Genomic DNA, 17183 nt, shown 5'->3' with positions numbered 1-17183 from the left:
AACGGCCAGGCGGAGGGCAGCGCAGGCGGCGCACGGCAGAAGCGCAGCGGCCCCTGGCGCCCGGCTTGGCGGCTCCGCCACCGCGGGCGGGTCGGGCCCGGGCGAGGCGGGGCGGGGCTGGGGGCGGGCCCGGGAGCGCGGCGGCCGGCGGACCCGGACGGCGCGCGGGCGGCTGGCAGGGAGGGCGGCCGGCGGGCAGCGGCCCCGGCCCCGCCGCGCGCACCGCCATGGTGGGCCGGCTGAGCCTGCAGGATGTGCCCGAGCTCGTGGACACGAAGAAGAAGGGCGACGGCGTCCTGGACAGTCCGGACTCGGGGCTGCCCCCCAGCCCCAGCCCCAGCCACTGGGCGCTCGCGGCGGCCGGGGGCGGCGGCGGGGAGCGCACGCCGGCCCCGGGGGCGCTGGAGCCAGACGCAGCGGCCACCCGCGCGGCCCCGGTAAGTGACCCCGCCCCGGCCCCTTCCCCCCATCCTCTCTATCCCCCCACCCCGTGCCGGACCCCCAGGCGGTCTGCCCGCCCTCCCGGGGCGCGATGTGGGCGCCGCCGCCCGCCCGTCGGGACGGCGTGGCCAGCGCCGGGAGCCCGGGGCGGGAGCGCGGCGAGAGCCTGGCCAGCTGGAGCCGGTGGCTGGAAAATTGTCATCGCCTGGGAGGCGCGGGAGCCCCGGGAGAGGCGGGCCGCCGTCTCCTCCCTTCGGGGTGGCGGCCCCCGGGGCTGTCAGGCTGCGGCTTGACCACATCCTGACCTGGCCGGGCCAGAGGGGTCCCGGGACACCAAGAGGGAACCCCAGGCTTCTCCGGGCTTTGCCCCCTCCCTCGGTGGTTCCGACGGGCCTTTCCCACTCCCGGTAGGTCTTGGGAAGAGGGATCTGCTCCACTCCCGGATTCATTGAGCAAAGAGGGCCAGCTTTAGGGCACTGTTAGCAGCCTTGGAGAGGACCTTTTGAGATCAGTGGCCCCTCTTGGCCCATCACCTAACCTGTATCTGGCGCATGATGGGTGGGAGGCCTTTAGGTGGGTGGAAACTTTCAAGGATGAGTCCTTTTACTTTACTTTAAAACTTTTATTTAAAGAGAAAATGCAAGTACCTTAGGAATCGCTCAAATGGTGGTGTTTATTGCATTTACCTAGAGTTCAAGAGACCCACATCCTGCCTACAGTCAAGCTCAGAGCTCTGAGCCGGCCCCTCTGCCTTGGGGATGAATGTTTGCAGCCCTCTCCCCTGTGTGAAGTAGTCAGTTGCTACTGACTATAGTCAGTTCAGCTGCTGCTTCTTAGGGACCCACCCGCTTTGGTGCGTGGAATTCTTGATCCTGTCTCTCATGAACATCACTGTGTTCTCTCGTTTCCATTAGAAGGCAGCACTGGCTCCATCTTGGCCTTCAGAACCCTGGCCGCCTGGCCCTTTGTAGCCTCATCTTCCACATCCCCTGACCACAGGCAGATAGACACACCTGTGCCCCCGAGGCTGCTCCCTCCCTCTGGCATGCTTCTCCCCTTCTACCTCTCCAACACCCAGTCCATCAAACCCCTGCCGGCTGCCCTTCGGGACCCAACTTGTCACCTCCTCTGGGAAGTCTTCCTGGATGCCTCCCAGAGCCATGCCAGGGACTGTGACTTCGTCCCTTTCCCCTGGTGGGTACCTGGTTCGGGAGTCTGACTCCTGCTGCCCCGCCCCACCCCCAGCCTGCACTGGGGCACGCGTGTGCTCAGAGAGTGCTGGCGGCAGGCATGAGGAGGCGAGGCGTCAGGGCAAGAGGACCAGTGTCTGTGTGGACACCTGGAAGAAGGCTGCCGTGTGAGTGTTGAGAGTCGCCTGCCTCCTCTTGGTGGCTGTGTCGTCCTGCAGCCCCCAGGACTGCTGGGAAGGCACCCCTAGGTTGGGGAGTGTCTGTGGGCAGAGCAGACACCCCTGTCACTGCTGGGGGCTGCTTCCTGAAGCTCTGCTGCAGCCAGTGCCCACCCCCTCCCGCACGCTCGGACCTGAGTTCTCAAGCCCCAGTGAGGGCTTATTAAACTCCTCCTCCACCCACCCTGGGTTCAGGGCTGGACCCTGGGGACCCCCACCTCTCCCTGACCTACCTGGTCCCCTTTGGCTTTTGTCTGTCCACCTTATGCCCCCCTACTTGACACCTTGTCCTGGTAACCTAAGAGTCTTAAAGTCCGCCTTCTAGAAAAGTCTGCTTCCTGGAAGCCCCAGGGATGGGGCTGTCACCACCATGTCATGGCCCAAGTGTAGGTTCTTCTCTCAAATCAAGCAAAGAAAATGACAGTTCTCAGTTATCCCAGGAGGGCTGCTCCCTTTGGCTGGCTTAACACAGAAGCCCTGACTCAAGTCAGAGCAGGCGAAGAAAAGCGAGCACCTCCGTGGAGGATGGCCCTATCTGTGACTCAGGCTATTTGGTGAATCAGAAAGCCTGATGCCTTGACCAGCCTGCAAGAGGGTGAACCCCTGGGATGCCGTGCTCTGGTTCTGGAGTTTTCTGGACAGTGGAAGGTGCCATAGAGAACTTTGTGGTGTCTGCTTTTCCAGTGAGTTTGCAGATTCCTCCATCTTGGCTGGGTGTCGATCTGATGGCCCCAGAGGCAGAGGATGTGGGGGAAGTTGGACTGAATCTTCAGTGTCAAAAAAAAAAAAAAAAAATCCCTGGTAGCGTTTCTTTTTGTTGGTTTTGGCCTTTTCTGAAGAGTTGCTGAGACAGTGATAGGGCTGGGGGTGCGTAATTGAAGGTTCTGTTTAGCAAAGCCCCCGTTCGTGGCGGTTTTCTTTCTGAGGGATGATGCGGTAGGCCTGGGGACTGGTCGCGGTCACAATGCTGAGCTCAGATTTGCTTCCTCTATTCATCCTTCCACGAAACCTCATCAGTGGAAGGGGACACCACCCCCGCTCCGGGTGTGCAGAGAAGGTCACGGGGCATTTGCTGTGACTCTGTTGAGGGCACCCAGTACCTTCATGGTAGACCCGAGATTTGAACACACCTGTCCATGCTCTTCTGCTGCTGTGGATCAGTCCTTCTCTGGCATCATTTCCCAGTGGGGGCCACAGAATCACAGCTGGGCCCATCAGCGGGAGGCTAGAATCAGGAATTCTGTGGGGAAAGCATCAGATGGGCCTGTGGTCTGACTGCATTCTCCATCATTGCAGAATCCAGCTTCTCTCCCCAACCCCCTGGGCTCCGGATACTCACCAAGGTTATGCCCCCTGTCCTTTGGCGAAGGAGTGGAGCTTGACCCCTTACCACCAACAGAAGTAAGGTAAATACAGTAGGCACTGATTTCATTTCACTTCTGTTTTTGATTCCAGTAATTAATGCTTGTTATTTTTTTAAAAAAATAGTCAATGACAGAAGTGCGCTAAACTCTTACAGTTTGGTGGGTTCTCTTTGGGGTGTTCTTTCTGTATTCTAACCTTTTGAATGTAGATATACTTATTAAAATGAAAATGAGATTGTGTTATACTGCAACTTGCTTTTTATGCTTCACTTATCATGGCCGTCAGATGTTTAAGCATTTGTAATAAAGTAATTCCTCTTTCTGGCATCACCGGCTCAATGGACATGAGTTTGGGTAAACTCCGGGAGTTGGTGATGGACAGGGAGGCCTGGCGTGCTGTGGTTCATGGCGTCACAAAGAGTTGGACACAACTGAGCCACTGAACTGAATTCCTCTTTCTAGAAGCTGCTTTCCACATCTTTCTCCCACCCGACCCCAGCATCAAGGTGCTATTACCTTGTCTCGGGTTCTGATTTCACTGAGCAATTCTTCCTCGGGGAATTTATCTTACCCAGGCTCATCTGGGGTCAGAGAGCCTTTGAAAGGCCCCATTAAAAGACACATCCTTTTAAAGAAAGGAATTTTACTTTGGGTAACTAGTGGTTTTATAGCAGGAGTTTCGTTGCATGAACACAAAGAGCCCTTTGACACAGGACAAAGGCGGCTCAGCAGTTTGGAGGTGAGCGGTTCAGCCTTTTATTCCTGGAGAGCTTGTATTTTGAACCAAATGGGGACATGACTTCATGACATGAGCTTCCCCAGCCCCTTAACCTACTTGCCCAAGGAGAAGAGATGTTCCCGTCAGACTCATTTTGAAAAGACTGCTGATTCTCACTCCCTGACCAGTGGGTAGGGGATGGCAAGGGGCAGTGCCGTTCTCTGTGCCTATGTGCGATGCTTGTACATGTTTCAGTAACTGCGAAGACGCAATAATTAGGAAGTCAAATGAATTCATGCTTTGCTTCCAAAAAAAACCTCCCAAATTGCCCAAGAAGGACTTAACAAATAATTATAAAGTAGCTGCTGAGGAATGTGGATGTTAATTATTTTATGGAAATCAAGAGTGTTAATTGGCTTTGATGGATAAGGTCAGGTCTCAGTTCCCTGAGCCTGAGGGGTCTCCAAATTGAAGGCAGAGGTGGCCCCAGTACCAGAATTTGGTTATCAGAGAGCTTTCAGAACCAGCATTCAGGATGTCTGGGTTCCCTTCTCCTCTTATTAAAGAGATGATTATTCATTCAGGGGACAGAGAAATGACTCACCCCTTGTGGACAGGAGAATCTGCCTTGTTATATAATCATTCCCATCAATAGCAGTTGCTGTTTAAACACTCTTCCCCCTTATGCTGGGCACCTTTTTCAGAAAGGAATGACTTTCCTGGTGTTAAGGCTCCATGCTTCCAATGCAAGGAGTGTAGGTTTGACCCCTGGTCGGGGAACTAAGATGCCACAAGCTGCATTTAAGACCCAGTGCAGCTGCAACTAAGACCCAATAATATATATATTTATATATAATTTTTATATATATATAAAAGAGGAAACTGAGGCTTGGAAGTAATTTGGCCAAAGTCTGAAAATTTAAGTCAGTGGGAGCCAACTCCGTTCGGTGGGGAAGAGAAATGCAGGTGAACTTGGGAATCCTGCATACCTGCATGGAGACCCCAGCTCCATGGCTCCCTCTCACTGTGACCTTAACCTCTGCACCCCCGATTCCTTCTCCCGGCGTTGTTGGGAAGGTTAATTAGATCCTGGAATTAAAGTGCTTAGAACAGAAAGGACCACACGCTAAGCACATCATAAACTCCATGCGGCTTCTCCCCAGAGTCACCCCATCTCAGGGTCTGAGGTCACAATAGGGACCCCCGTGCCCCCAGCTCCGAGGAGCGGCTTCACGCGCCTTGTGTCTCCTGCCCAGGTACACGTCCTCGGTCAGGTACGACTCGGAGCGGCACTTCATTGACGACATCCAGCTGCCCCTGGGCCTGGCGGTGGCCTCCTGCAGCCAGACCATCACCTGCATTCCCAGTTGCACATGGCGCAACTACAAGGCGGAGGTGCGCTTCGAGCCCCGCCACAAACCCACCCGCTTCCTCAGCACCACCATCGTCTACCCCAAGTACCCCAAGACCGTCTACACCACTACCCTGGATTACAACTGCCGCAAGACACTGAGGAGGTTCCTGTCCAGCGTGGAGCTCGAAGCCACGGAGTTCGCGGGCGGTGATTACCTGTTGGAGGAGAACTGACTGGGGCGGGCTCCAGGGGGGCCGGCCCCGCTTTCCCTGGCAGGTCTGGTTGGGCCAGGCTGCCCTCGCGTGTCCTTCTAGCCCCAGAACAGTCTAACGCAGAGATACCTCTAAGCCCAGTCTGGGGAAGAAAAGAAAATGTCACAATAGCTTCTAATTATCCAGTGAATTCGGTTTTTACAGTTTTTTTTTCCAACTGTGTTTAAAGGGAGTGTATTTCCTAGTTTGCTGCTACATAGCTTCCCCGAAGTCTCAATTTGATGAGAAAATCAAAGAATGGCTTAGAGCGAAAGGAAAATGCCCCACACTTTCAAATAGGGAGGAGGGGGAGCGCTTCCTCCATTGGTCAGTTTGTTTGAGGAAGAGCGTGGAAAAATCTCCCTGAGATGGAAAAAGTGAGTTTGAAGAAATTTCAGCCCCGGGTGTCTTCACTGATACAAAAGTGGTGCTAATTCAGTGAGCTGTGACACCCACATGGGTTCAATCTGTGGAGAGTTGCGTTCCATTCTGTTTATTCTTTTTATTTCTATTTGTATTTCCTGTTAACTAAAACTCTTTGGAATTCTCTAAATCTTTTTTGTGATATGGAAAAAAAAACCCAAAACCGCAATATAAGATGCCTTTCAAAAAAGAAAGAAAGAAGGAAAGAAAAGGTTCATCCTATTCTTGCCTCTACAGTGGGGTCAGGTCAACTGGTGGCTGAGTTTGGGGGCAACAGGTTGGTTCCAGTTCCTTCCACTGTGGGTTCCAAGCTTGGTTCCAAGCAAAGTGCCTTGTACCTTTGGCATCTGACAGTGTCTTCTCTGGGGCTTCCCTGGTGGTTCAGTGGTAAAGAATCCACCTGCCAATGTAGAAGACTCAGGTTTGATCCCTGGGTCAGGAAGACCCTTGGAGAAGGAAATGGCAACCTACTCCACAATTCTTGCCTGGGAAATCCCATGGACAGAGGACTGATGGGCTGTAGTCCGTGGGGTCACAAAAGAGTCGGGCATGACTTAGCAGCTAAACAACAATGATGTCTTCACAAGCTTGTTTAACTCTTCCTGATATGTGTTTTGGGATTTCCAAATACTTTCCTAATTTTTTCACAAGGCAAAACAGCAGAGGCCCCTTTGGAGAGAAACGGCATTTTGAGAGAATGCTTAGGGAAAACACTTTTGGGGGAGTCCACGAGGGGGACTTTACTCACAGTGGGAGCCAACAGCCATACCTAAGACTTGATCCCCCTGGGAGGAGGTGGACATAGATGTTTCTAATGATCTGGTTCATCAGGGTGCGTGTCCTTTCCAGCGACCTTGGGTCCGTATTGCAGAGGAATTTTGCTGGTGCCTGAGCTCTAAACGACAGAGCAAGGAAATCTGCCCCCTTGCCCCCAGCCCAAGTGAAGTAAAGGTGAACTGAGCATCGGGAGTGATGTTACAAGTCAAACTCCAAAGCCTGGGCGCCGTGGTGACTGTACACGTTCAAGCGTTCCTTTCAATGTGACAGTCATGGCATTGAGTGTGAATGGAAGAAACTGTGAATTTAGCTGATGGGGCCCCACAGAAGTAGGGACACAGGCTGGGCCAGACCAGGAGGGCGCGGAGGCCAGGCTGCCTCTGGCCTTCAGCCTCTTGCCTGCCCTGCTTCACACCCCACCCCGCCCTGCCTCACCCGGCCCTGACTTCTTCCTGCTGCTGTTCCCTGTGGATTTTGAGTAAAGACGGTGGCAGATGGCTTTTGCTCATCTGATATTGGAGAGAACAAAAGCGTGGGTATTTCCTTTGCATCCAGACGATGTCAGGTGCTTGCAGAGTCCTGGAAGCCCGCACTCCCGCTGTATCTCCGGGTTTGTGCTGATGGCTTCCATCTGTCCTGAAAGCGGAATTGAGGGCTCGGTGGGTACCCTGGAGCCACAGCGGGACTTCTGTTCAGAGGAGAGCAGGTGTGACGATAATCACTGTCATTTGAAGTCATCAGAGGCCTAGAGGGCTAAATGGTCTGCAGTCTTTCTCAAATTTGATAGCAGTATGTCCATTGTGCGCCTGATTAGAAGCATCCCTTCTGTGGAGCATGCAATCAGCTCCATGGTCCCAAGTTTGCCAGCATGACGCTCAGCAGGGGTCCCTTGGGGGGCACCCCAGGACCCCATAGTCTCCTGTCATCATGCAGAGCAGCAAATGCCTCCTGCTTTTGGAAGAGTGACGCAGCATTTATGGATAAAAAATGGGTTTTTCTCTCTGATTTCATAAGCCTGTCATTTAAGACAAGTGATAAATGTAAGTTTTAAACTATGGTAAGAGAATTCCGATGGCTTCCTTGGTGGCTCAGTGGTAAAGAATCTGCCTGCCAGTGTAGGAGATGTGGGTTCAGCCTGGCTCAGGAAGATCCCCTGGAGAAGGAAATGGCAACCCACTCCAGTATTCTTGCCTGGGAAATCCCACTGACAAAGGAGCCTGGCAGGGTACAGTGGCAAAAGAACCTGACATGAGTTAGCAACTAAAACAACGAGAAAGAAAATTCCAAAGGTTTTGCTCTGGCCCAATGGAGACACATGACGAGCTCAGGATAATGTCGTGGGCAGCATGGCTGGAAAGACCAGTGGGAGGGAACATCATCTTTGAACTCGGCCCTGTGTTGAGATGCACATGTGAGATTTTTTGATATGAAATATGTCAGTAAAGTAAGTAGAAGTGAGTGCCTGTGGATGTGTCATGTGAATGGAAAAGCAGATTTTGATTTTGTTATCCACCAGGGACCCAACTGCAATTTTCTGGAATCCTTTCTTTTTCTCCAAATCTGCTTTGCTGAAAGTTGCAGAAAAGGAAGGAGGTGAAGATGTAGATTGAATGTCGTCGATCAGTGGTGGATTCATATTAGTTCTCAAGGTGGAAGCAATGATTTTTAAAACCCACTGATTAAAAACAAACATTCCAAAGGGTGTCTGGGAAATACCGTTTACTTATGAGTTAAAAAGTCTCTTTTCTCAGACTTTTAAATTTAATCTTTTGTGTAATAAGGATTTATATATTCAGAGAAAGGTTTTCTTTTGAAATCACAGACATTTGAAAAAGATTAAGTACCTCTTCATTTGATACATTTCCTGTTTCTAACCTTAGGAATAGTATTTGATGAAAACGACATTTTAAATTTATGTTTGACATCTGTCCCCCTCCATTTTGCTTTATGACTTCTTCATTTAATAATAAATTATCTTTAAAAAACTCAGAGACACTGCTCTTTTTTTAAAAAAAAGTCATAATGTCGGGTTAAGAAAAGTGAGAACAATGGTTCTTCCTCTTGAGAAATTTTGAGATGCGATTGTGAATTAATAATATAATACTTCTGACTGGGGTATGTGTTCTCCTGGAAGATTTTCCAAGGGGTTCCTGGGCTCTGGAATTTTAAGGAATTTGTTTCCAGGTTCAATGCGTACTCTTTCCCCAAACGGATCTGCCCCGAGATGCACCTGTGAGTGTCAGTGTTAGGCCAGTCCCTTCCCACTTACCCTTTCAAATTGCCTTCCTCCCATTTTGGAGAAGAAATGCATGCCTCAGTCCAACCCAGCCCGATTATTATTGTGATACGCTGCTCTGGGCTGGAAAAACCTGTAGGCAGGGCAAAGGGACAGCTAGAAACACGGCATCTGGGCACCAGGATCCCGTGGGTGTTGTGTGTGCCTCGGGGTCCTGCACGTAGATGGTCACGGTGGTGGGAGCAAAGTGCGCCTGCACTGGGAGGTCCTCACTTCCAACATCTTGTAAAATGAGGCCGTCAGAGTGACGACATCCCACATGACCACGCACATCTCTTCAATCTCAGACTGTGGTCTTCCCTGAGGAAAAGTCCCTCTGGGTAAAGCAAAGAGGTCAGTAAGGGCTATTGAAAGTGACGGTGTCTTATTTCACTCCAGCCTTCATTTCATGGTGAGGCTCTGCCTTGGAGTTGCAACTCGGAAATAAACATGTCCCGGGAATGCATATTATCATTCTTACAAACACATTTTAAAAGCCAGTCTCAGGACTTCCCTGGTGGTCCAGTGGTTAAGACTCTAGGCTGCCATTGCAGGGGGTACGAGTTTTACCCCTGACTGGGGATCCCTGAATGCCATGTATTGCAGCTGAAAGATTTTTTGAAAGCTCATCTCTTTTTATTTTATTTTTATTTATTTATTTTATTTTATTTTTAAAACTTTATATTTTGTATTTGGGTATAGCCAAATAACAAATGCCAGTCTCTTGTTAATAGAAATTAAGTCTCACTTGGCTGATGGGAATGACAATGAGGGCTAATTTTGCCATTTAGGTTATGTGGTGTAAGTTTTCTATAAAATGAATGAGCTAATCAGCTCCAAGGTTTTGATGGAAAAATATTTAAAGCATGTAAGATTAAAGCTATAATTTGGGGGGGGAGAGAGAAAGAGAGAAGGCCAAAGTGTGTTGAAGCTAATACTGTTTCAATTTTCCAACCTTTCTAAGTGTATCAGATTAAGCTGGTGCCCTTAAGAGAAACAGCAGTAGGTATAATTAATATGATAAATCTTAGAAATTTGGTATACTTCCCAGAAATTTAAGAAATTAATAACTCAATTAAGTAATGACTCCTATTACATGGAATGCCTCTTTTCAAAATTAAATTCTAATAATTTTATTTTGGAATATAGTCATTATCAAGTGGTTTGTATATATTACTGTATTCCCAAAGTGCTTTCTATGGAATAAAATAAGGTTCTGTGATCAAATAAGTTTTGGGAAATCATAAGTTGAACAATGGCTTAATATGGTTATTGCAGTCTTCTTGAAACCCAGCGTGCAATTGCTATGTACATGGGGTTTCATTATGCTACGTCTATATACTTTGTATATACTTGAAATTTTCCATACAATACTTGAAATGTTCCATACCAAAAAATTGGAAAAAGTATCTTTGTATCTATGACACTACTGATGAAAACTTGTTTTTTAAAGAAATCAAAAAATGCATATTAGCAAAAATAAAAATCACTTCTATATCCCTGAGAGAGAAACTGTTACTGGTTTTTGGAGACCAGCAGCTTCAGATGGTTGTTTGAATGGACCAATCTAAGAGAGAGCATTGCTTTTAGATGGTGGCACTGGGCTTCCCTCGTGGCTCAGATGGTAAATAACCCACTTGTCCATGCAGGAGATGCAGGTTCGATCCTTTAGTCGGGAAGATCCCTGGAGAAGAAAATGGCAACCTAGTTTAGTATTCTTGCCTTGGAAATCCCATGGACAGAGGAGCCTGGTGGGCTGTAGTCCATGGGGTTGCAAAAAAAATTGGACATGACTTACTAACTAAACAACAAAACTGTAAACACTATTTTCAACCTCAGAGCATAAGAAGGGGCTTTTTTTTTTTTTTTGGCTCCACCCTACATCTTGCATGATCTTAGTTCCCCAGTTAGGGATAGAATCCAGGCCCCCAGCAGTGGAAGCTCAGAGTCCTAACTACTGGTCCACTAGTGAATTCCCAGGAGGTTTCTATTCATTTGCTGGTCCCTTTTTCAGAATGAGAACACAGGGGTGTGGGGTGTGTGAAACCCATTGCTGGTAAATTATAAATTACTGTTTTTCTGCAAAAGCCCTGGGGCAGGTAATTAAGCTGGCAAGCACAAATAACAGGATGTTTCGAATACTAGCACCACTGTTGCCAACCTGGAGAAGTTCTTACAGAGCAGTAAGGGTCCAAAAAGTTCATTTAAATGAGTTCTTTTATTCATTTCTTCAAATATTTATTTGTATCCACCTATTTTCAAAATGAAATAGGGACGACTACAATAAAAAACACCCCCTATGTGATACAGGCATTAAAACCAGGGTAAAAGGATAAAGGCCAGATAGTGAAGTAGGGAGGGGGGGTGGCAGTAGAAAGGGACTTCACCAGAATCCAGAGGACAAAGAGCTGCTGTAATTGAGGACAAAACCTAGTCTTGAGTTTCCTTGCAAGCAGGGCCAAAAAGGAAAGAAGACTGTGTGACTGTATCTAGTATAAGGAAGTGGATCCCTAGAGGCAGGGCTCTTTCCTGGTACTAAGCTCGAAGAGCACTTTAGCACCACCTGCATATATAAGGGGCATAAAAATAAAGATCCATGTATTCTTCCAATACCATTTCCTATTGGACTCTTGGGAAAAGCAAGGAGGGTATTTAAAACGTGCACTTAAACATAACGGTAAGGGCACACAAAGATTCTGAAGCCAGGGAAGTGGAGGAAAAAACTTTTCCTCTACCTTGTTAGGTTTATTGAACAGTGCCTGAAAATTAAAGTGACAAAAGACAGATTTGCAGGAGAAAAGGAATACAATGTTTTTTTGTTGGTGGTTTTATTTATTTGGCGGCACCCTGCAGCATGCAGGATCTTAGTTCCCCGACCAGGGATCGAACCCATGCACCCTGCATTGGAAGCACAGAGCCCTAACAACTGGACCACCAGAGGATTCCCAGGTATACAATGTCATTGATGTTAATATTTTTTACATACACAGGGCTTTCACAGAAGTGAAAAGCCAAAGAAGTTAGACTCAGGAACTTATACTGTTTTAACAAAAGGTGATAAATTGAGAAGTGACTAGAAGAAGGAATGGGAATTTGGGTTTCTGGAGCCAATAAACTATGGGAAAGAGACTAGGAAATAATTGGGGAAATTAAGGATTCATTTGGCAGATAAGGATTGTTTAACAAGTTCTGTTTATGCAGACTCATCTTGGGGACTCTCTGTCTCCAGTGACAAGAGTTTCTGTCCTCATCACGGAACAGGAGGTGGAGGACAATCTGTGCCACCCTCACAAAAGGAAACTGACGCCCTGCTTTTAGGCACATGAGGGGAGAGCAAAGAACTTCTCTTACATCTGTCGATTCTCAATTATAATCCTTATACCAAAATAATCAAAATAGTCCTTATACCAAGGTGGCATATTTTGAAGTGGCATATCCCAGATGCCTTCACCAGACCATCAGGATTCAGATCCCAGTTCCATCATCTATTATCTGTGTGATCTTAGCGAGTCCCTTAAACTTCCTGTGAAATGAGGATGAGAAGAGTTCTTTTCTCATAGACAGCTGTGCATGCTAAGGCGCTTCAGTCGAGTCTGACTCTGTACAACCCCATGGACTATAGCCCACTAGGCTCCTCTGTCCACGGGATTCTCCAGGCAAGAATACTGGAGTGGGTTGCCATGCCCTCCTCCAGGGGATCTTCCCAACCCAGGGATCAAACCCGCGTGTCTTACCTCCTGCACTGGCAAGCGGGCTCTTTACCCCTAGCGCCACCTGGGAAGCCTGTAGAGAGCTTATGAAGATGAAATGAGTTCATACACACAAAGTGCTTAGAACAGTACCTTCCAGGGCTCAAAGGCTATACCAGTGTTTCTTGTTTTAATTATCTTTTGGCTTGCAATTTCACTTCCAAGTTTGTACCCAAAGCACCGGACACTTGCAGTAAAATGTGCATTTAAGGATGTTCCTCGTAGAGTTGTTCAGAATAGCCAAAAAACAGGAAACCAAGTAAATGGCCACAAATAGGCATTGAATAAATAGTCTGTACAATGAAATACCAGTAAGTGACCCCTCAGATTTGCAGACACGAGAGAGAACAAGCTGCTCAAACATCAGCGTGCATGTGAGTCACCTGGGGAGCTTGTTAAGCTGCAGGTTCGGAAGGTCTGGGCTTGGCCCGAGAGTTTCTAACAAGCTCTAGGTCCTGTAGGTGCTGCTGGTCCCGGGTCGCTGTTACCGGGTCCCAGGCCAAGTTTCGAGGCCTTGGCACCATCATCAATGGCAAGCCATGAGTGGTGAGTAGCTGTAGATAGGCGTGCCTGCCTGGGGTGGGAGGGGGGAGGAAGGACCCTTCCTAATCCCTTCCCAGGGACAGTCAGAAGTGGGGTGGTGTGTGTCAAGAGTTTCAAAGACCAGACTTGACCATGAACAAGTACGCAGTAGGGCCGGGAGGCCCGAAAGTATGTTTTCTCATCGCCCTGGGGCCCTCTGGGGCTCAGTGGGTGGGGCTATCTGCCTCTCCAGGTCCCTTCTCCCCAGGAAGCTTCCCTGCCAGCCACAGTTCCCAGGAAAGACCCCCCTCCTTCCATTTATATACACCCTAGCCGGCTTCAGCCACCGGCCCTGCCGATGGGTCCCCATTCTGTCTTCATCTGCCTCTTTCCTGGGTGGCCAAACTCCAGGAGGGTGTGTAGTTTGGCTCCCCTGGCTTTGGGAGCCTATCGGAGGCACCACAGCACAGCTATTAAGAACTGGACCTTTGGAAGCAGCTAGACTTGGTGTGAAATCCTAGCTCCTCCCCTGAGTGACTCTGTACAGGTCACTTTCCCTATCTGTGTCCATTTCCCCATGTGTAATTGGGGTTGTAACACCTCGCATCTCAGATGGAGGTAGAATTGTGTTAGGTTGGGTGTGTAATGTCTATGCCACACCAGGGCAAAGAGGAGCCTGGCCCATGCAAATGGGTATTCCCAGCATCCTGGCAGCAGTTACCAGAGAACTGCACACTGAGCAATGGCTTGAGAAGCACTTTTGAAAAAGACCATTGGAGACCTTGGAGCCCATCTCTTACAAATGGGTTGTCACTTCTCTTTAAGTCTAAACCGTAACCTGGAGGTGATGATTCCTACCCACTCAGGGGACATTTTGACTGAGGAACAAATGAGACAAAAGAACCTACAGACTAGAAAATGACCTAAAATGTTATAATGACAAGGTAGGGGGCAGGATGCAAGACACAGACCATGAAAATGTAATCTAAATAGCTACCGACAGCTCCATATGTGAGCATAATAGGTAGAAAACACTTAATCCTCCCTATCACTTCCCACTCACCCAGCAGTCCCCTCAACCCTGCAGGACACAGCATCACTTTGGGATAAGTTATCAACTTAAGCATCCCTTGAGTACTGGCAGTGAGAGTCTGTGGAGCTGAATAACACACGGCTCCTTAGGAGAAGGTGGGGTTTTGGATTTTCCACCCTCAGGTCAAGGGGGAGGAGCAGCAGCTAGCTGAGGAGCACAGCTAATGGTGAGGGTGAAGCCAACTGTATTAGTAACAAAATTATCCCCAGATTTTGTGTCTTCAAACAGCTTCATCACCTCCCAGTTTCTGTGGGTCGGGAAGCTGGGTGTCGTTCAGTTGGATGCATCTGGTTTCTGGTCTCACAGGCTGTAATCAAGGTGTCACTGGGGCATGGTCACCACAAGGCTTAATGGGGGTAGAACCTGCTTCAGAGTTTTCTCGCGGCTGTTGGCAGGAGCCATGGATTCCTTGTCACTGGAGTCTCCCCAGTTGTTAACATCTTTCATGACTTGGTACATGTGTTACAATTGATGAACCCACATTGATACATTATTAACCTAAGTCCACAGTTGAGGAATCACCCTTGATGTTAGACTGTATATGGGTTTGGACAAATGTGTAATGACATGTATGTGCCATGGCAGTTTCTATAGCCCTTCATCCTTCCTTCTTTCCTTCCCCCAACACATTCTCTTTCTGTAACCTCATCTTGGAAGAGACACTCCACCACTTTTGCTGTATTTCAGTCGTTAGAATCAACAGGCCCTTGATGCGGGAGAGGGGATGTGTGTGTGTGGGGGGGTGCTGGCTGCATGAGCACCTGGAGGCAGAGATCACAGAGGCATCCATCGCACCAATCCACACCGAAGTTGTTACCTTCCTTGAACTGCCTTCCTGCAGTCTCTATGGTGGATATTCACAAGGCTCCAACCACTCCTGGTGTAGAAACCCAGAGGCTACTCATGGTGGGAGTGTCTTAGAGTGAGCTGAGCACGTAGCACACGCTAGCCACATGACCAACCTTAAAGGTTGGAACCCACCCCTTCGGTACCACCCAAAGCAGGTGCAAATCATAAACCCGATTATTACTAAGCTGTGTTGACCAGCTCATACATTCTGCTCCAAAACAGCTCACAGACCCACCGTTACACAGCCTTGTTCATTCTTGAGTTAATAGATTCCATAGTGTTGGGCAAGGGTCAGTGGTTCTGGAGATAAGTATGCAGTCAATCCAGGTCGTTGAGATTATTGCTATGTAATCCACCCCTATGACCCTTGGTCAAGGTCTTTAAAAAATGAATCATTCTTAATTTAGAGGGTAATGAAAAAATCTACTTGGCATCTCTTTAGGGAGTCACCCTATTCTGTGTAGGTTTTATATAGCTTCTATGACAGTCTGTTTAGCACACGTGTTCCTTAGGGTTGTCTCCTCCTGCCATGTCCCCACCACACCCTAGGTCTCTGCAGCAAACACTCCCTTTCTTTATGTGTTATTCACTTAGTCGTGTCTGACTCTTTGCGACCCCATGGGCTGTAGCCTACCAGGCTCCTCTGTCCATGGGATTCTCCAGGCAAGAATACTGGAGTGGACTGCCATTTCCACAGGGAATCTTCCTGACCAGGGATTGAACCCGGGTCTCCTGCATTGCAGGCAGACTCTTTACCATCTGAGCTATAGGGAAGTCCACTCCCTTTCCGTGGCCACTGTGATTTGTCCATGATGGACATATAGTATGACCTGTGCCAGGCCAGAGGTCTTCTCTGGGAGTGATATGAACACAGGAGTTCATCTTGGATGAACTATAAGGATGTCAGTGGCCATCTTTGCAACCCTGTTATGCGAACCTGCTTCTGAACATGAAGCTAATCAGGCAGGCAGAGGCAAGATGTGGAGAAAGAGACAAATTTTGATGACACAGCATGACCTCCTAGATCCAGCCGTGCCTGAAGCCATCCATAACCAACCCTGGACTGTTGGCCTTATAAGTCAATCACTCCCTTTTGTCTGCAAACCAGTTTTCATTGGTTTTCAAGTTTTATTCCTTGCTACTGGAAAAGTCCTCACTGAAACAGGCTGGGTATCAGAAAGACACTTAAAACTTCTAACCCATTGTGGTTTGAGTTGGAGTCATTTCCATGCTTGTAGGAGCATTAATTCTCATTAATTCTCACCAGCTTCTTCAGTTCATATCTTGAGCACAGACTCCCATTTAGTTCCAGGCTACAAGGAGGCACATTCTTGTTTGGCCTAAAGACCCCTCCCCTGAATGCTGGACTGTGAGACTCTCAATTTTTTCCTCTTACATTCCCTGTAATTTGTTTTGCGGTTTGTTTGAATTCTATCAGCCAGTCACTGAAGTCATTTTTTTTTTTTTTTTGTGAAGGTCACTCTTTGATGAGGTGAGTTCTACACCATCCCCAGAATAGTCTTTCCAGTGGCTGTGCGGCTACCCTTTCCTAAAATATCATTGCTCAGAACTTTAATATAGAATGAGTGCTTCCTAGGGCCCAGGCACTATGCTGAATGCTTTGTGTAATTACTGCATTTGATTCTTACAACACAGAAGTAGGAATTTTTCATCCCTGCTTCCGGATGTGGTAACTAAGGCTCAGAGAGGTTGAGCAATTTGTCTGAGGTCAGATAGGTAGTGCGAGGTAAGACAGAGAAAAATGCAGCTCTGAGGTCAAAGCCTATCATTTTCCCCACTATCTCAGAACACCTCAGGCAGAAAGGCAACCACAGGCCACCCCAACCCCCACCCTGCATGGAAGACAGTGCAAAGCGACCAAGACATCCTGAGGCGGATGTGCCCTCGGCTTCCTCCATGCACTTCCCCCCACCTTGGTGGAGCCAGAAGGCACAGGAA

At 48.5% G+C, this 17183-nt stretch overlaps 1 protein-coding gene across 1 annotated transcript; it reads left to right on the top strand.

Moving 5' to 3' along the window:
* The first annotated feature begins 131 nt into the window (after nt 1–131).
* On the top strand, nt 132–8714 carry RFLNB (refilin B). Its single transcript, XM_043478602.1, has 3 exons — nt 132–437; nt 3146–3255; nt 5188–8714. Exons 1-3 carry the CDS (start codon nt 228–230, stop codon nt 5516–5518), a joined length of 651 nt encoding a protein of 216 aa, XP_043334537.1. The 5' UTR covers nt 132–227; the 3' UTR covers nt 5519–8714.
* The last annotated feature ends 8469 nt before the right edge of the window (nt 8715–17183 follow it).

Source organism: Cervus canadensis, chromosome 1 (assembly GCF_019320065.1).
Source record: "Cervus canadensis isolate Bull #8, Minnesota chromosome 1, ASM1932006v1, whole genome shotgun sequence".
NCBI classification, from domain to species: Eukaryota; Metazoa; Chordata; class Mammalia; order Artiodactyla; family Cervidae; genus Cervus; species Cervus canadensis.
Note: the sequence above shows the minus strand (reverse complement) of the source record. Positions and strands in the feature narration are given on the sequence as shown.